Genomic DNA, 15,765 nt, shown 5'->3' on the forward strand with positions numbered 1-15,765 from the left:
AGAATGCCTCCTGCTGGGTCCCCCTGTGTTCCGCCTGGCCTGGCCAGACCCAGAGCCCAAGACGGGTCTAAGGCCGGGGTGATCTGAGCCGTTCCAGCTGATTTGAAGAGGCACGTGGCCAGCCGGGCCTGTGTGTGTGGATCCTGAAACGCACTTATTATGAGCTTTGTGGCCCAGCGTCAATCCACGTGTAGATGGGAAGGAAGCAGGTTAGATAGTTCTGGGCTGATAAAGGGGAGGGAGGGCAGGGGTGTGGGAGTTGGAGGGAGCTGGGTTCTGGCTGCACCATCTTCATCCTCTGACCGCATGTCCCCTCACCTGCTGGCTGAACTGATGCTCCTTCCTGGCCCCGGGCTGTGTGTGGGAAGGATGTGGGGTCTAGAAGCACCAGGTTTGGCTGGCGCATGGTAAATCCTGGAAAATGGGAGGCCCAAGGGTCACTGTAGGGCAGAGTGTCCTGTGATGTTCTTCCTAACTTCAGCTCCCCCTGAATGGACTCTCAAGTTTTAGTGCCAAGGGGACTTGGAGAGCATCTGGCCCCTCTGTGTAGAGCTGAGCAGCAGAGCAGGCTGCCCCGGCCCCATGTGACTTGATGGCAGAGCAGGAACTCCCAGCCCTGAGCCCTCCTGCCCTGCGGCACCTGTGACCAGAGTCTTGGCCCCTGGTTCCCTCGTGGGTAGTGGAGCGCTTGCCGAGGCTTCAGAGGCAGCTGCTTCTCTGATGGGCTGACTCCTCTGTGTCTTAACCCTGGTTTCTGGCTGTTTGCTTTCACACTGGAAGTCCCCAGGTGCTCGGTGCAGGTGGGGATCCTGCATGTGCAGATGAGGCTCCTTCACCTGGTTGCCCTCCCCCCCCCCAACCTCTGAATGGAAATGGACCCAAGCCGAGGCTCAGGTGGGGCTGTACCGCCTACACAGGCTCCATTTGTCTGGGAGCTTCTCAGGTCCCGTCCACGTCCTGCCCATTGGAAGGTTTCCTCCCAGGAGCCCCCAGCCTCGGGATTCTGAGACCCTCCCCAGCACATGACTCCCTGGCCTCCTGCCCTGCCCCCGGAGCCCCAGACAATGCTTTTCCCTTCCCTGGCCCCTGCCAGCTCCAGCAGTCTGCTGACGCCTCAGTAACAAGCGATTAAGAAAACAGCTCCTGGAACTTGGCGAGGGCACTTCTGCCAGCGATAAAACTATTTCAGGGCCCTCAGGGAGATGAGTGGGGGAACACGGAGGTTGCCGCTCTGCCTTGGATCAGAAAGGAGGGCTCAGAGTGTGTCTAAGTCCCCATCTGCATGGTGAGGTCACCCAGCAGTGATGAGGACTGTCGGTAGCTTGTCTGTGGTTATGGCAGCGATGTTAGACCACTGCCCAGCCTCCCAGCGATGGTTTCGGTTTTGCCTCTCCCTTTCTGGTCCTCGTGCACCTGCACGCACGTCCTGTCCCAGGTGTGACCATTGTGCGTGCACAGGCTGACCTGCTCATTGACCTGGATGAGGTTGCATTTAAATGCACTCAGCTGGCGCACGCTTACTGTGCGCCTGTCCTGTGTCTGGGGGTGGAACGGTGAGTGAAGCTTCACCGAGCTTATATTCTAGTAGAAGGAGGAGGGGCTTATGGACACATAGCTCGTGGACACTTCAGCCTATCTGTTGAAGAACCTTTAAATCATCATACCTCATGTCGGCATAACACACAGGTGAGTGGGTATGCCCTGTGTCACCTGCTCTTGTGTGGAGGTGGTCCATGAGATTACTTCCTGTTGTTCTCTGGACAGGTGATGGTACAGTGAACCTCCCAGTGCAAGCTGCTCTTTCATTCGTGTAGTTTGCTTCTGTGGGCTGATTCTTAGAGGTAGGATTATTGACTGAATTGAAAAGTAGGAACTTTTTTTTTTTTTTTCAATTATTTTGGAAAATTTCTAACAGAAAATTTCAAAACAGGGAGAATAATTTCATGAAGCTTTGTGTGCCCACCTCCCAGCTTCAGGAGTCAGAGCCAGTCTGATTTCACCCAGAGCCCCGACAGTGCCCATACCACCCCCACTGGATGATTGTGAAGCACGTCACAGCCCTCGTGTTACTTCCTCTGTAAACATTTCAGCACATACCTTAAAGAAGGGGGAGCTTTTAACACAGATCATCCTAATGCCATTATCACACCTAAAGCAGCAGTGATTTCTCATCCTCCAGTACCCGGTCCGTGTTAGGTTTTCTCACTCATCTCACAAAGGCTTTCTGCAACTGGATCAGGACCCAGACAAGAGCCACAGCTGGCATTTGGCTGATGAGGCCCTTAGGTTGCATTGAATCTAGAACATTTCTCCTCCTTTCCTCCCCCCAAAGTGAGTGTGGTGAGGTAACGGGGTTGTCTTACCTGGCGTCCCACAGTCTGTGTCTTGCTAATTGCACCCCTGGATTTAGTTGAGCCTGTGTTGCAGTTCCTGGGCTTCCTGTAATTGAGTAGAATGGAGGCTTGATCAGATTCGGCTTGGTTTTTGGCTGTCACAGTCATGGGTGGTGCCGGGGGCTGCCACCGGGGCACGGAAAGTCCCATGGTCTCTCTTGCGACATGGCAGCTGCCGGTGCTCATCCCCTGGATTCCTGATTTCATTGGGGGTTTGCAAAAAGGCTCTGGTTCCCTCTGCATTAGGTAATTGCAGTATTTCCAGCAGGGGTCTTCCCCGAGGTTCAGTGAGGGCAGGGAGGCAGGGCCACTGCTTGCTGGATTTACGTGTCCCTAGATGAGGTACGGGAGACGCTTCTGTGATGCTGAGGCAAAGGATTCGGTGAGCCCTGCTGTACCCCATACCCGGAAGTGATGAGGGTCCTGGTGCCTGGGTGGGGTGGGCTGGGAGAGGGGAGCCACAGGGGACCCAGGCCCCATGTGTCCTTGGCCAATCCAGGACTATCCTGGGAGATGTCCACGCCAGGTGGACTGGACATTTTCCCATCCACAGTCTGGCTCCATCTTCCCTGTGCCTGTGCCCGGCACAGTAGCTTGTGCCGTTACCTCCATTTGGGGAAGGGAGGCACTGGGCCTGCCTGAGAACACACTACTTTTGAGACCCCAGGCCCTGGCTCCAGATCAGGCCCCCTTCACTGGGCCACATGGCCGCCCAAGGAGGAAGTGGCACAGCTTCGTCTCCCTTGCCCATGGCCAGCCTCACTGGGAGAAAAATAAGGCCTGGCAGGCGTGCTCCTTGCCCCTGTCTTCCCAGCCTGCGTAGGGGGAGGAGGCCAGAGGACAGGAACACATCCCAGACTCCGGTCCTGGCTGCAGAGGAGCATGGGACCAAGCCACACACACATTTTCCATGGAGACACGCCTTCCCTGATGTAGCGGTCTTTGCCCTGCTGTCTGAGCAGGCCTGTCTCCGGCTGCCTGGCCTCCGGGGGCTGTAGTCCGTGCTGCCGCCTCCATTCTCTCGGGTGTCAGTGAGGTCGGGTCAAGGCCTGATCACCTGCTGTGTGTGCAGGGTCCAGAATGCTCAGGGTATTTTGCTTTTTTTTTTTTGGATTGTCTTTTTTGTCTTTTCTAGGGCCACATCTGTGGCATATGGAGGCTCCCAGGCTAGGGGTCTAATCGGAGCTCTTGCTACTGGGCTATGCCACAGCCACAGCAATGCCAGATCTGAGCCGCGTCTGCAACATACACCACAGCTCATGGCAACGCCGGATCCTTAACCCACTGAGCGAGGCTAGGGATCGAACCCACAACCTCATGGTTTCTAGTCAGATTCGTTAACTACTGAGCCACGATGGGAACTCCAGAATGCTCAGGGTATTAAAAAAAATTCCTCAAAGGGAAAAAATGAAAGAGAAAACCCTTTGAACTAAGCCACTCTGTGAGGTTGGGATAGAGGTGAGAAGACTGGGCCCCTGACTGAGGAGAACCCAGGATGGCCCAGCCCACAGCGGTGACACCATCTGGTGAATGAGTTGTTTTCTGCTGGGCCTGGAAAAGGAAAATATTTGTGACAGAAACCAAGGTCAGGGCTCCTGGAGGAAGTCCTGTTAGACTCATTAGTGCCAGGGGAACTTTCCTTAGCCGTGGCTAGTGATGTTGATTCTTAGTATCCTGTGTTTAAAACTGTATGATGTGTCTCCCATTGGTCTCTTCAGAAAGAGTTTGAAGGAAATCTGAGGTGAAGGTGGCCACAGGGAGAGAAGTATACTATCTTTTGGCCTCCAGTTGAGATTTCTTTTAAAAAGTCTGTGATGCTTTAGCTTGGAGCAGTGCTTTTTGAGTTTTCTGAGAACTTCCCTGTCTCCTCTGGCCCTCAGAGTAGCTGGTGAGGTAATGAGGGTGGGTTTATTAGACCCATTTTACAGAGGGAGACACCAAGGCCTAATGAAGTTTGGAGACCAGCCAGAGGCAGGATCTGAACCTGTCTCCCAGCTCCTCAACCTACCTTCCTTCCCCTCACCGTGACGGCCACAACTCAGGGGACGGTTCTCTGGTGGCAGAAAAAAGGGGTTAACAAGGAAGCCACCAGCCCCTCCCGGATGCCCCACCCTTGGCTGGTTCAGAGCTGCTCAGAGTCAGAGAGGTCCAGCTCAGCACCCCAAGGACCAAGATCTTTTCTTAAGAAAATTGTAAAGAGAGACAGCGCTGTCTCTGAGGCGCAGCTGGGGTCTCTCTTAGTCTCTCTAAGATTCTCGCTTGGCCCAAGTCACTCCCTGGAGACCTCACTGCAGTAGGTCATGTGTCTCCTGGGTCCAGGCTGTGCAAGTAGAGCAGCCCTGGGATGCTGGGGAGCTGTCCCAGAACTAAGACAGAAGGAAAGGATTGTTTCGCAAGGCTCTCACTGGTCCCAGATAGGGCCAGCGGGTCGGCTGTTGGGCGGAGTGTGTGCGTGACGGGGTGCATGTGAGTGTGGAAGTGTGAGTATGTGTGAGTGCACTCATGTTCCCAGTGGCCGAGACCTCCCTCACTTTCCCTTCCTTCCCACTGTCCAGCGGAGCTGGAACTACTTCCGCCTTCCCCGGGGGGACTTGCCTAGTTGGCTCAGCAGCGGCCATCCAGTGAGCACCACCAGCCTGCCCGGGCTTGGTTTCTGAGGGTGTACCACCAGCTTGGGATGTTCAGCAGTTTGGGAGGGGTGTAGATCTCAGCCCCAGCCTCCCCTCCCCCCTTTCCTCAGCCAGCACACTCCCCGTCTCCTGGGACCCTGCCTCTGTGCTTACTGTCATTGTCAGGGTTGTGGTTGTCACCAGGGGTGCCTGTCTCTGCTGCTTGTCTGTGTTCCATGTGCGCGGGCTCATCAGACCCTGCCAACCCCTGACTCAGACCCTGTCTGACACAAGTAGGGCTCCACAGAGGTCTGATCTGAGTGGCTGGAAAGGGGAAAGTTGAATAAGTCATAGGTCATTCTGTAATTAAATGGGAAACCTGCTCCCTACTGTCTCTATACCTTTTGGTTCTTTGTCCCTGTTGTTGGTCTCCAGGAGAGGGCGCTCTTCTCCAGCAACCGAAAGAGCCCAGGCTCTGGGGTTAGAAATTCAGGTTCTAGCTCTGGCTCTGCTAGTAACTTCCAGTGCAACCTTGGTCAAGTCGCTCTAAGCTGCCTGGGCCTCTGCTTTTCCAACTGTCACCTGGGGACACTACTGCTGCCCTGCCTACTTTGAGGGGTGGTGGGGAGTGGGAGCACCAGCCTGGGTACTGGTGGGATGGGAGTAGAGTGTAAGGTGGCTGGGACACCAGGCTGACTCCCTGGGCTATGAGCAGGGACATTGGGATCCTAAGACTGGGACCATGTCTGGTCGCCACTGAACCCCAGAGCCTGGCCTCGGGGTGAACAATATTTGTTGAGTGAAGAGCACACAGAAAAGCCCCTGGTGCCAAGTTTAGCCCCTTCATGCTTTGAAAGTGCTGATCAAAATAGGACATCTTTGGGAAGTTCCCATTGTGGCTCAGCGGGTTAAGAACGCAACTAGTACCTATAAGGATGTAGGTTCGATCCCTGGTCTTGCTCAGCTTGTTAAGGATCTGGTGTTGCCGTGAGCTGTGGTGTAGGTTGAAGATACAGCTCAGATCTGGTGTTTCTGTGGCTGTGGTGTAGGTGGCAGCGGCAGCAGCAGCTTCTGTTTGACTCCTAGCCTGGAAACTTCCATATGCCGCAGGTGCGGCCCTAAAATGAAAAAATAATGACATCTTTGGAAAACTAGTTACCTGCCTCTGGGCCGAGGGCCACTTTCTCTCTTCTAGGGACTAGTTTTGGAAAGTTTCTTGGTGCTTGAGGCCGCTCTGCCCCACAGGCCTGAGGATGGAGCCTGCAGGGGTGCATGCAAAACCCCCAAGAAGAGGGGTGACATTGAACTTTGAGAAGGAGGATGCAGTCGGAGCTCTGGGACCCTGCCCCGCAGAAACTGACCATCTTGAAGGGCTGTCAGCTGCCTGCCCAGCCTGGACCCCACCTCAGCTGAAGGACAGTGGTCACCAGCCCATGCTTGTTCCTGGGGAGTGGGTGGGGAGGCTTCCGAAATGAAGTCACATCCTAGCAGAGTCGTTCTGGTCCAGGTTGAGAATAGACAGCAGGGGCAGGGGGAGGGCGGTGGCAGGGAAGCTCATCAGGCACCATCACGGAGTTGAGGCAGCTTGACTGGGGCGCGAGAGTTGGGTGGCCTCTGGGAGTGTGTTGACGCAGCAACCACAAGATTCCCCGATTGGTTGGATGCAGGGCTGAGAGAGGGAGAGGTCGAGGAGAAATGTTGGGTTGGGCCTGAGCAGCAGGAAGGACGCAGTTGCCTCTGACATGGCAAGCTTGTGCAGGGGGCAGGTGTGGGCAGTGCTCTGGAGGTCCGTTTGGGGTGTTTTGGAATTTGCGGAGCCTGAACTGTATCTGCGTGGAGCGCTTGAACAGCGGTTGCATGTCTGAGTCTGGAGTCCCGGGTACAGGGGCCTGTGTGGGAGTCCCCAGGGTCGAGTCTGGGATCTGGGTTCCAGATGACGCTGAGTGTTTGAGACGGAGTCAGGCGATGGAAGGCGAGTGCATACTGACTAGCCAGGCACCCTCTGCACACAGGGTCCTGGTCAGACACTTGGGGCTGTTGGGGGGAGGTGGAGCTGGAAACCTGGTTATCATCTGGTGCATTTTCCCTGGCTGCCTGCTGTCCTGGAGAGACCACTCGTGCCTTGGCAGAGCAAGCAGAACCCCTCAAGATGGAATGTAACACAGCAGTTAATGAACTGGCTCAGGACAGAGGAGGCGGAGAAGGGCGCCGTGTGGGGCGGGGCGGGGCGGGGGTGCCTATCCTGGGCCCTGGAGAGGCAAGCTGAACAGGCCAGGCCAGGCGGAGGGGAGGGCATCCAGGCAGGGGGAAGAGAGGAGGGGGTAGAAAGAAGGACAGAGGCAAGAGTGAGGCAGGAAGTGGCTGAACTTGATTGTGGTGAAAGGGGCTGGGGTGGCAGGAGAGGTCAGATTTTGGACTTCATGTCTTGGCTTGGAACTCGGACCTTGCTGAGTCTCGTCTGCAAGATGGAACATCCTTCTTGCTTCGTGGGGTTGCTGGGAGGGTATATTAGAATCTCATCATCAGATCTGTGTGTGACATGCTCGGTCCGGCACCAGTGTGCAGAAAGCTCTGGACACACCTGGGGGGCTTTGCAGCCCGGCACCCGTGGGCCTCTTCCCGGTGGTGCAGTGAAGAGCAGAGCTTCAGGAGAGCCACTGCTGGCACTGCCACGCCGGCGTGGATGCGGCGCAGACCAGAGGCTTGAGAGGCCTGAGATGCCCAGTGCCCCGGCCACCATTCCTGGACCCTGTCTATTTTAAAGCTTAGTCCCCAGAGGACGAGGAAGGCTTGTCTGCTCCACCGCAGCTAATGACAGCCTGGCCTACTGGGCCATTTAAAGACAGCTCCACTATTTTTATCTCCTGGAGGCGGCTGGCCTGTCCTCCCCAGACAGTGCCACCATGGGGGGGGATTTTAAGGAAACCAGGGCTTCGCCAGGAAGATGGGTCATTGTCTCAAATCACAGACTGCAGTCGGGCAGGATGTGCCCACGGAACCTTATGGGGGACTGGCAGGCGTCACCTTGACCCAGGGGCCTGAATTTAGAGATAATTCCACCCTACCTTGCCAGAACGGCTTGGAAGAAATCGCTCTACCTCCCCACCCCAAATGTTCCTTATCCTCACCGGTGTCTCTGGGGGCAGCTGGCTTCTGTGCCCACGGGCTCAGGGGCATGAGAGGGTAGGGCTGGTGTGGCTGTGTCCCTGTGCCAGGCCGGGAGCTGAGGGCTCTTCACCCCGCAGGACATGACTTCAGAGCTCCAGGAAGTAGTTTAAAGTGACTCTGGCCCTGGTGAGACTGTGGTCGATGCCCCTTCCTTCTTTTTAAGAAAGTGTTTCTAACTAGGCTCCTGGCCTTTGGATGGAGACTGGGCAGCTGCATAAGGGCTGGTGTGGCCTGTGTGGCATGAAAGAGTCATCCTTAGAGACACGCGGAGTCGTGTTGTATTGGCCACAGTTGGTATTTAGGTAAAAGCTTTTATTTTTTGGTCCACTGCCTCATTTGTAAACAAAGTTGCTTTTTTTTTTTTTTCTTTTTTTTGAGTACTTGGTTGGTTGATCCTTAAAACAATAGGTCCCCTGCCCCCACTCCACCCCACCCCTGTCACTGTGTGATTCATTTCAAAGCTCACATCCACCAGAAGCCTTCACTGGCCCCGCTGTCTGTAGAGTCAGGGCTTTGGAATCTGGGCCCCCAGCTGCTACAAGCCCTCCCACCCCCGTCCCCCTTGAACCCACCTCACTCTTTGACCCTTTCCTTCCCTTCTCAGGGCGTCTTTCTTCCCCCTTCTCCCTAACCCACCTCCAATACCTCCGCTTCTTGGAGGTCATCCCTGGTCCAGCTGCCCGCTGTGCCTCAGGCCACAGGACTGGCTGCATCAGACATGGGGTGGGGCCTGGGCGAGCCCCACCTCTGCATGGTGGCTCCTTTCCCGTTCCATCACTGGTTGGACCCGTGTGGCTCTGCAGGGCTTCCAGGTGCCTCCTCACACATAGTCTCCTGACAGGCGGACCTCCAGCAATGTGGGGCTGAGAGTTTAAATGGCAGAACCAAGACCACAACCCAATCCTGTCTCCCAGGGAGTCAGGGCACTCCCTCACCCCCGCCCTAGGCCCTGTCCACCTCTGCTCCATCCCCACAACTCCAGAGCTCCTTCTGGGTAGTGTGGGTGGGCCAGCTGTGCAAGTTACTGTCCACTCACGTGACCCTGGGTGACCCTGGGAGCAAAGGCAGCAGAGGCACCCATGGCAAAAGCAGGAGGTAGGGGAGCCCAGGCCCCACAAGCAAGGCCACTCCAGCTTCCGGTTCTTGGGGCTGTGGGTCATGTCATGTCTGGGGTGGGGGATGTACCCTGCAGCCTTCCTGAAGTGGCCTGGAGGAGACACACGTAGGCTGACATTGTGTGCCTGCATGGGAAGGCTTCCAGCTGTGGCTCAGCTGTTGGGAGACTGCCCTCCCTGGTTCCCGGAGGCCTGGGGGCTGGCTGTGCCTCTCTCAGATGTTCTGGGTGCCAGAGGGCATGACCGCTATGCCACATCCTTTTCTAGGGTGCTGTTGTGGGCCTTGGGTAAGAAGTGGGGGTGCAAGGTGAGATGTGGTGCTCCCCCCTCCAGGCTCCCCCCAGGGCAGCCGTCCGTCCTTGGTGAGTTAGGAGAGCAGTGGGTGTGGTGGCGGAGACACCCTGCAGGCTTTGTGTGTCCTTGGCTTTTTCTGCTGATCTGCTCACTACTGCTTCGCACACTGAGGAGAACTGGAGAGGACCCCATGAAGTCCCCTTCCCCTGAGCTTTGGTCTCCCACGAGCCATCCGTTAACAGGTCACTCCTATGCTCCAACCTTCAGTGGTCCCCAGTACTAAAGCCAGCCCTGACCACCCAGAGTCGCCTGGGGAACTTTTCACATCCTGGTGCCCAGGCCCATCTCTCGGACGTTCTCATCTGATGGGTCTGGGCTGGGGCCCGGCCATCTGCCCACCAGGGTTGGGAGTCCGGCTTCGAGGGTAGACTGCCCAGGCGCCAGGGCCGCTCCACAGTTGGGTGTCAGCCCTGTTCCCCTCTCATCCCTTCGCTCCCTCGTCCCAGCCAAGCCAGCCCCTTCCCAGTCGCCACCTGCTGGCAACATCCTCCCTCTGTGTCGCCTTATCTGGTGTCACTGTCTCCATTCCAGTCCGCCCAGGCCCTCTTGGCCCAGCCGAATCCCACACCCTCTGGGAAGCTTACCTTAATCTCTCAGCTGCCTCTTCTCTCCTGAGGAAAAGCGGGGGGCGGGGGTGGGGGTGGGGTTCAGGGAAGCTGGGTTGATCTCCCCCAGCTCCCAGGTGGGAGATGTTTTCTGACTTCTGGGTGCCAGTGCGCCCTGTTGGCCACTCTTGTAACCTGGGCAGGGGTGACATCCTTGGCCTTGCCTTCTGAATCTCTGCTTCCCATCCCTGCCCTGGGGCTGAGGGCAGTAGCGTGTACGGGGGAGGTGGTGTGTGTGTGTGTGAAGGGTGTGTGTGTGAGTCTGTGACTGTGTAGGGGGTGTGTGTGACCAAGTGCATGTGGGGTGTGAGCGGGGTGTGAGTGTGTATATGTGTATGACTGTGGGGTGTTGGTGTGTGTGACGTGTATGGGAGTGGGAGGTGTGTGTGTGAGTCTGTGACCATGTAGGGGGTGTGTGATAGTGTGTAGGGGGTGTGTGTGTGTGTAGAGGGGGGGATGCGTGTAGGGTCCTTGGGGGGATGGACCCTTCCCGCTCTGATGCCCACCCCGTGCCGTCCTCCAGGCGAGAGCAGCCAGATCGGAGCGGGAGGCGCGGCGGCTGCAGCTGCGGAGCGTGCAGTACCTGGAGCGCTACATCTGCCTGGTGCTCTTCAACGCGTACCTCCACCTGGAGAAGGCCGGCTCCTGGCAGAGGCCCTTCAGCGTCTGGATGCGGGAGGTGAGGGCGGGAGGCCAAGACTGCCCCGTGTGATTTCCGTGGGCACCCGGGGACGGGCTGCCTGTTGCGTGGGCAGAGTTCTCATCTCACTCTTCTGCAGGAAGCTTCCCTCTGGCCGAGGTCTTGTCTTGTTCGGCTTTGGGTCCCCAGCATGGCACCCACGCTAGGCAGGCAGTGAGCGAATGGACGATCAAGGAGGAGAGGGGGGACAAGGCGTGTGGGGACAGAACAGAGCTGGTGCCAGATGGGCCCTGCTCCATGTGTCCCCACGGCCAACGACCCCTGGGCGCTGCTTGCCGATGGTTGTGTGCATCCCTCTCCTGTGCCCTTCCAGCTTCCCGCTCTGGCCACCTGCCACCTTTCACCCCTGACCTTGGACTAGTTAGTTAGATGACCCCACTGACCTGCTGTCCTCAGCACTAAGATAGAAATAACGGAGTTCCTATCATGGCGCAGTGGTTAACGAATCTGACTAGGAACCATGAGGTTGCGGGTTCGATCCCTGGCCTTCCTCAGTGGGTTGGAGATCCGGCATTGCCGTGAGTGAGCTGTGGTGTAGGTTGTAGATGTGGCTCGGATTCTGCGTTGCTGTGGCTCTGGCGTAGGCCGGTGGCTATGGCTCCAATTGGACCCCTAGCCTGGGAATCTTCATATGCCGCGGAAGCGGCCCAAGAAAAGGCAAAAAGACAAAAAAAAAGATGGAAATAACGTTGGCACAGTTGGCACCATCTCAGGAGGTCGTGGTGGGGATTCTGTGGGGTACAGATGGTGCCGTCGGCCAGAGCGTGTGCCAGCAGGTCTGCTCTACGTGGCGACTCTTACCCTCCATCCTACAGAGGAGGAGACTGAGTGCAAAGGTGTTAGTTACGTGCCTTGTTCACAGTCAGCATTAGAGCAGGTCGCTCCAGAGCCCACATGTCTGTCCTGTGCCAGTGCCCTCTCATGCCATCTCCCCCATCCCTCTCTGGCCCTTCCGGGTTCTTCCCTGGCTTGGCTGGTTTTCGAGGCAGAGCTGCCACCTCGGCACCTCTAGTTCAGGAGAAAGGCCTCCTTCCCCCTTGGCAAGGTGACCTATAATTACCCCTCCACCAGGATGCAGGCCCCCGCTGACCTCAACAGCCTGTCCTGGTGGTTCTAATCCAGACTCAAGGATGAAATTAGCTTTGGTGGGGCAGGAGGGCAGGAGAGTAAGAGGCTGGTGACCTCAGACAGGGTGGGTGTGGGACCGGTATAGGGGCTCAGGTAGGCGTGTGGGGTCAGAGCTGTGAGGAACTAGGGCGACAGAGGCAGGGAGGCCGGTGCAGTGCCCAGTGGCAGGAATGGTGGCTGCTGGGCATTTGCGCTGAAGACGAACCTTCAGGTGGTTCATGGGGAGATGAGTGTTGAGTAAGGAGACTTGTCGGGGGTGGGTCACACCGAGGCCACCTTGGGCCACTGTTTTGAGCGGGCCTGGGCCCAGCTTCCTCTCGGAGGTGGAGGGAGTGGGGGACCTAGGACAGTTCCACTTAAGTTCTGCTTGGAGAGCGGAAGTTGAGTGGGGCCAGGGGCTGGAGAAGAGCTTGATGCCCTCTGCAGCGGAGCCTGGGCACTGGGTGTTGAGGGCATCAAGGAGGGAGAGAACTGCTGGTCCAGCCGGGAGCATGGGTTCCAGCCACGGGGAATGAGCAGAGGGTGGGGGGAGGGTTGCCTGGGGACCTTGGTTTGGAACGGAGTCTGCATCCTCCCCCTCCCCCAGGATGGTGGAGAGAGTGGGGGACTGGTTGTTGAATGGTGTGAGTCTAGTGCCAGGGCCTGGGCCACGGGGCTGTCCAGGGAGGGTATCTGGGGAGGCCCCAGGTAGCTTGCCTGAGCTGAGGCCCATGGTGGGCCCACCTGGTCCACGGCCAGAATTCACAGCCTAGGGGCTTTTGCTAGCCCGGTATCCATGCTCCCTTCTGCTGCGCTCGCTGTGGGTCCAGCTGTGATGCCTGGAGCAGCTGGGCATCTGCTCCTGAGTATCCCAGTGGGAGCGGCAGGGCTGCCCAGGCATGGGGCTGTACAGGCACAGGGCGTGCGTGGCCTTCTGCGCTGCTCTCCGCTTCCTACCTGCCGAGTGCTTTGTGCAGCGCTGGTGCCAGAGGTGGCGACTGCTTTCCCACCATAAGGAAACAGGAGCTCAGAGCAAATTAATGGTAATCAATATGCAACCTTGTACAGGTCACTGAGCTGGCAAGAGCCCGGCTCTTCTGTGTCTGTCGAGCCTGAAGAGGGGAGGACGGTGTGATGGAGGGGGCAGAGGACCTGAATGACACCTTCCCTCCCCTGGAGCACTGCCCCCATCTCTGCTGTCCTCCCCAGGTGGCAGCAAAGGCCGGCATCTACGAGATCCTCAACCAGCTGGGCTTCCCTGAGCTCGAGAGCGTGGAGGACCAGCCCTTCTCGAGGCTGCGCTGCCGGTGGCAGGAGCAGAGTCACAGCCCCGAGCCCTCGACCGCAGGGGACTTCCTGTAGGACGCGCCCCCTGCTGCCCTTGCTGTGGCCGCCGCCCGCAGGGCCACCTCCCCTATGCAGGCTGGGGGTACCTGGTGCTCTTCACTGGGGGAGGCCCTGGGAGCAGCGGGGACCCCTTTTCAATTTTGAAGGTGTTTTTTTCAGGACCGTTAGCACAGAGGGACACCTTGTAAGTGGCAGATGCCCAGTGTGGCATCTGTGCTCCAAGGAGCTCACCCCCTCAAGTTGCCAAGGGAAGCTCTTCGCCACTTCCGCCCTCTCCCCTCCCCCGAGCTGTTCTCATGGCCCCCAGCGCAGAGTGGCCCCAGCCAGCATTGGTTTCCTTCTCTCCTCGCTCGCTGTTTTCCCACGTGGCTTCTCCTCTTTTGCTGCCTGAGCACTGCCCTGGGAGCTCTGGGCTCCTGGGGAGTGGACAGTGCTCCAGCTGGATTGGTTCCCTTACAGGCAGCTTTCCCTGGTTTTCTTGCCTCTCATGTGCCCTGTCTCCAACCTGGAGACCTCAAGAAGGACAGCCCCACGCCCGGTGGCCAGGCAGAGGTCTCTGTCCCTCCTTCCTTGGGCCTCTCCCCGCCCCTGGGCTGGCAGAACTATGAAGGTTTCCAAGGAGCTGAGGGGAAGAAGGAGCTTCCAGAAGGTGCGTGCAGCCTCATGGAAAAGCTCCCTGGGAGCTCAGTTCCCTGGGAGTGTGGACAGGAGGGCTGGGGAAGCATGTCCCCACACCAGCCGCCCGTGCACCCACCTGCTGCAGTGGGAGCCCGTGGACTCCTGGGTGACCCTGAGTGAGCATTGGGGCGTGTGAGAGTGGGGGGCCAGGGATGACATGAGGGGGTGCTTGGATTCCAGGCCTTCCTCCCTGAGCGCCCTTGAGCTGTCTTCCAGTGGGAGCAGCAGGGGCCAAGTGCTGCTGCGTCAGCAGCTGCCAGGCAGCTCCGGGCAGGTGGTGGAAGGATGCTCGGAGGGGCTGGCAAGGCAAGCCTGTTGATCTGAGAATGTGGCTCTCCCTCTGGGGACTGGTCTCCGCCGAATCGCAGGGGCTGAACCGTGGGCATGCTGTCCACCTGGCCTGGCTCGTTGGGGCCAAAGAGGCCTCCATTGGCTGCGTACCGACCTTTGTGCAGAAAAACAGGTGATGTGTCACTGGTGATATTTGAAAAGGGAGACGAGGCCAAAGTTGTTCACATCTACCTAGTATTGGAAAATATTTGAACATCTTGGCTGAATTCTTTTGCAAATCTACTGTATGTCTGTTCACTACCTTTTCAGACTTGTTATTTTTGGTTTTATTTTCGCATGTAATAAAAAGTGCTAATTTCTTCGCAGACAAAGTCTAGGTGAGGGGTCAGAGATCGGGGCTGAATGGAGAGGGGTTCTTTGTGTTCTCACGGTTGGCCCTGACTTTCAGCTGCCCTGGGACTACTGGCTGGTCACTTCACCTCTCTGCCTCAGTTTCCCCATCTGTAAAATGGGAGAATAATACTTGCCTACCTACCTCACAGGGGTGTTGTGAGGATTCATTTGTGATTTGTTTTGTTTTGTTTTGTTTTTGTACAGAGCTTTTGAGCATTAAAAACAGCTAAATGTGAAGTGCGCCTGGCTGCTGATGTCTTTAGTGTGGGGAAGGTATTATAGAACCGATGCAAGCTGGGGTCCCTGCTCCTTCAGAGTAAGGGTAGGAGGGCAGAGTGAGCTGAGAGCACCCCCCCTTAGTGCTCCTGATTCTCACAGAAGGTGGGTTTTTCTGGACATCCTTCTTCTTTCCCATCCCTCGTCGGGTTCTACCATCTTACCCTGGATGCCCAGGGCTGCTATGCTGAGCCCCTCTTTGAAGAAAACAGCAGAACAGGCTAATTCTATCCAGGGAAATGGAGCAACATGGAATTTCGAGGGCTGTGAAGGTGGGTGTACCTCGGCCTCTACTTCTTTTTCTCATCCCTACAGGTCCCCCTTGATCCCTTGAGGCCCCTGAAGGCTTGTACACACTCGCATTGAGAAATTGGTGTGTAAAGAGGCAGTAAGGAGAGTGAGGCAGAGAGAGTGCGAGCCCAGGCTTCTTCTCCATGAGCTCTTCCAGAATTAGGGAAATTAGACCCTCGGGGTTTTTTAAATTAATTAATTGTATTTTTAGGTATGCACTTGCAGCAACCACCTGCAGAGCTTCCCAGACTAGGGGTCTAAACACAGCTGTAGCTGCCGACCTATACCACAGCCACAGCAACGCAGGCTCCAAGCTGTGTCTGTGACCTACACCATAGCTCATGATAACCCCGGATCCTTAACCCACTGAGCAAGGCCAGGGATCGAACCCTTGTCCTCGTGGATACTAGTCGGATTCATTATTGCTGAGCCACAACA

The 15,765-nt window shown here is 57.0% G+C and overlaps 1 protein-coding gene across 3 annotated transcripts in view; it reads left to right on the top strand.

The window, feature by feature from the left end:
* Positions 1-14,997, top strand: part of PALD1 (phosphatase domain containing paladin 1) — a 99,399-nt gene extending 84,402 nt beyond the window's left edge. For all 3 annotated transcript variants that reach the window (XM_047760503.1, XM_047760502.1, XM_047760501.1), the window contains exons 19-20: positions 10,768-10,923; positions 13,261-14,997. In XM_047760503.1, the coding sequence (XP_047616459.1) occupies positions 10,768-10,923; positions 13,261-13,413 (309 nt within the window). In that variant the 3' untranslated portion in view covers positions 13,414-14,997. The remainder of the gene's footprint in view (positions 1-10,767; positions 10,924-13,260) is intronic.
* Positions 14,998-15,765: the final 768 nt, after the last annotated feature.

The sequence above is a fragment of the Phacochoerus africanus genome, chromosome 15 (genome assembly GCF_016906955.1).
Source record: "Phacochoerus africanus isolate WHEZ1 chromosome 15, ROS_Pafr_v1, whole genome shotgun sequence".
Taxonomy (NCBI): Eukaryota; Metazoa; Chordata; class Mammalia; order Artiodactyla; family Suidae; genus Phacochoerus; species Phacochoerus africanus.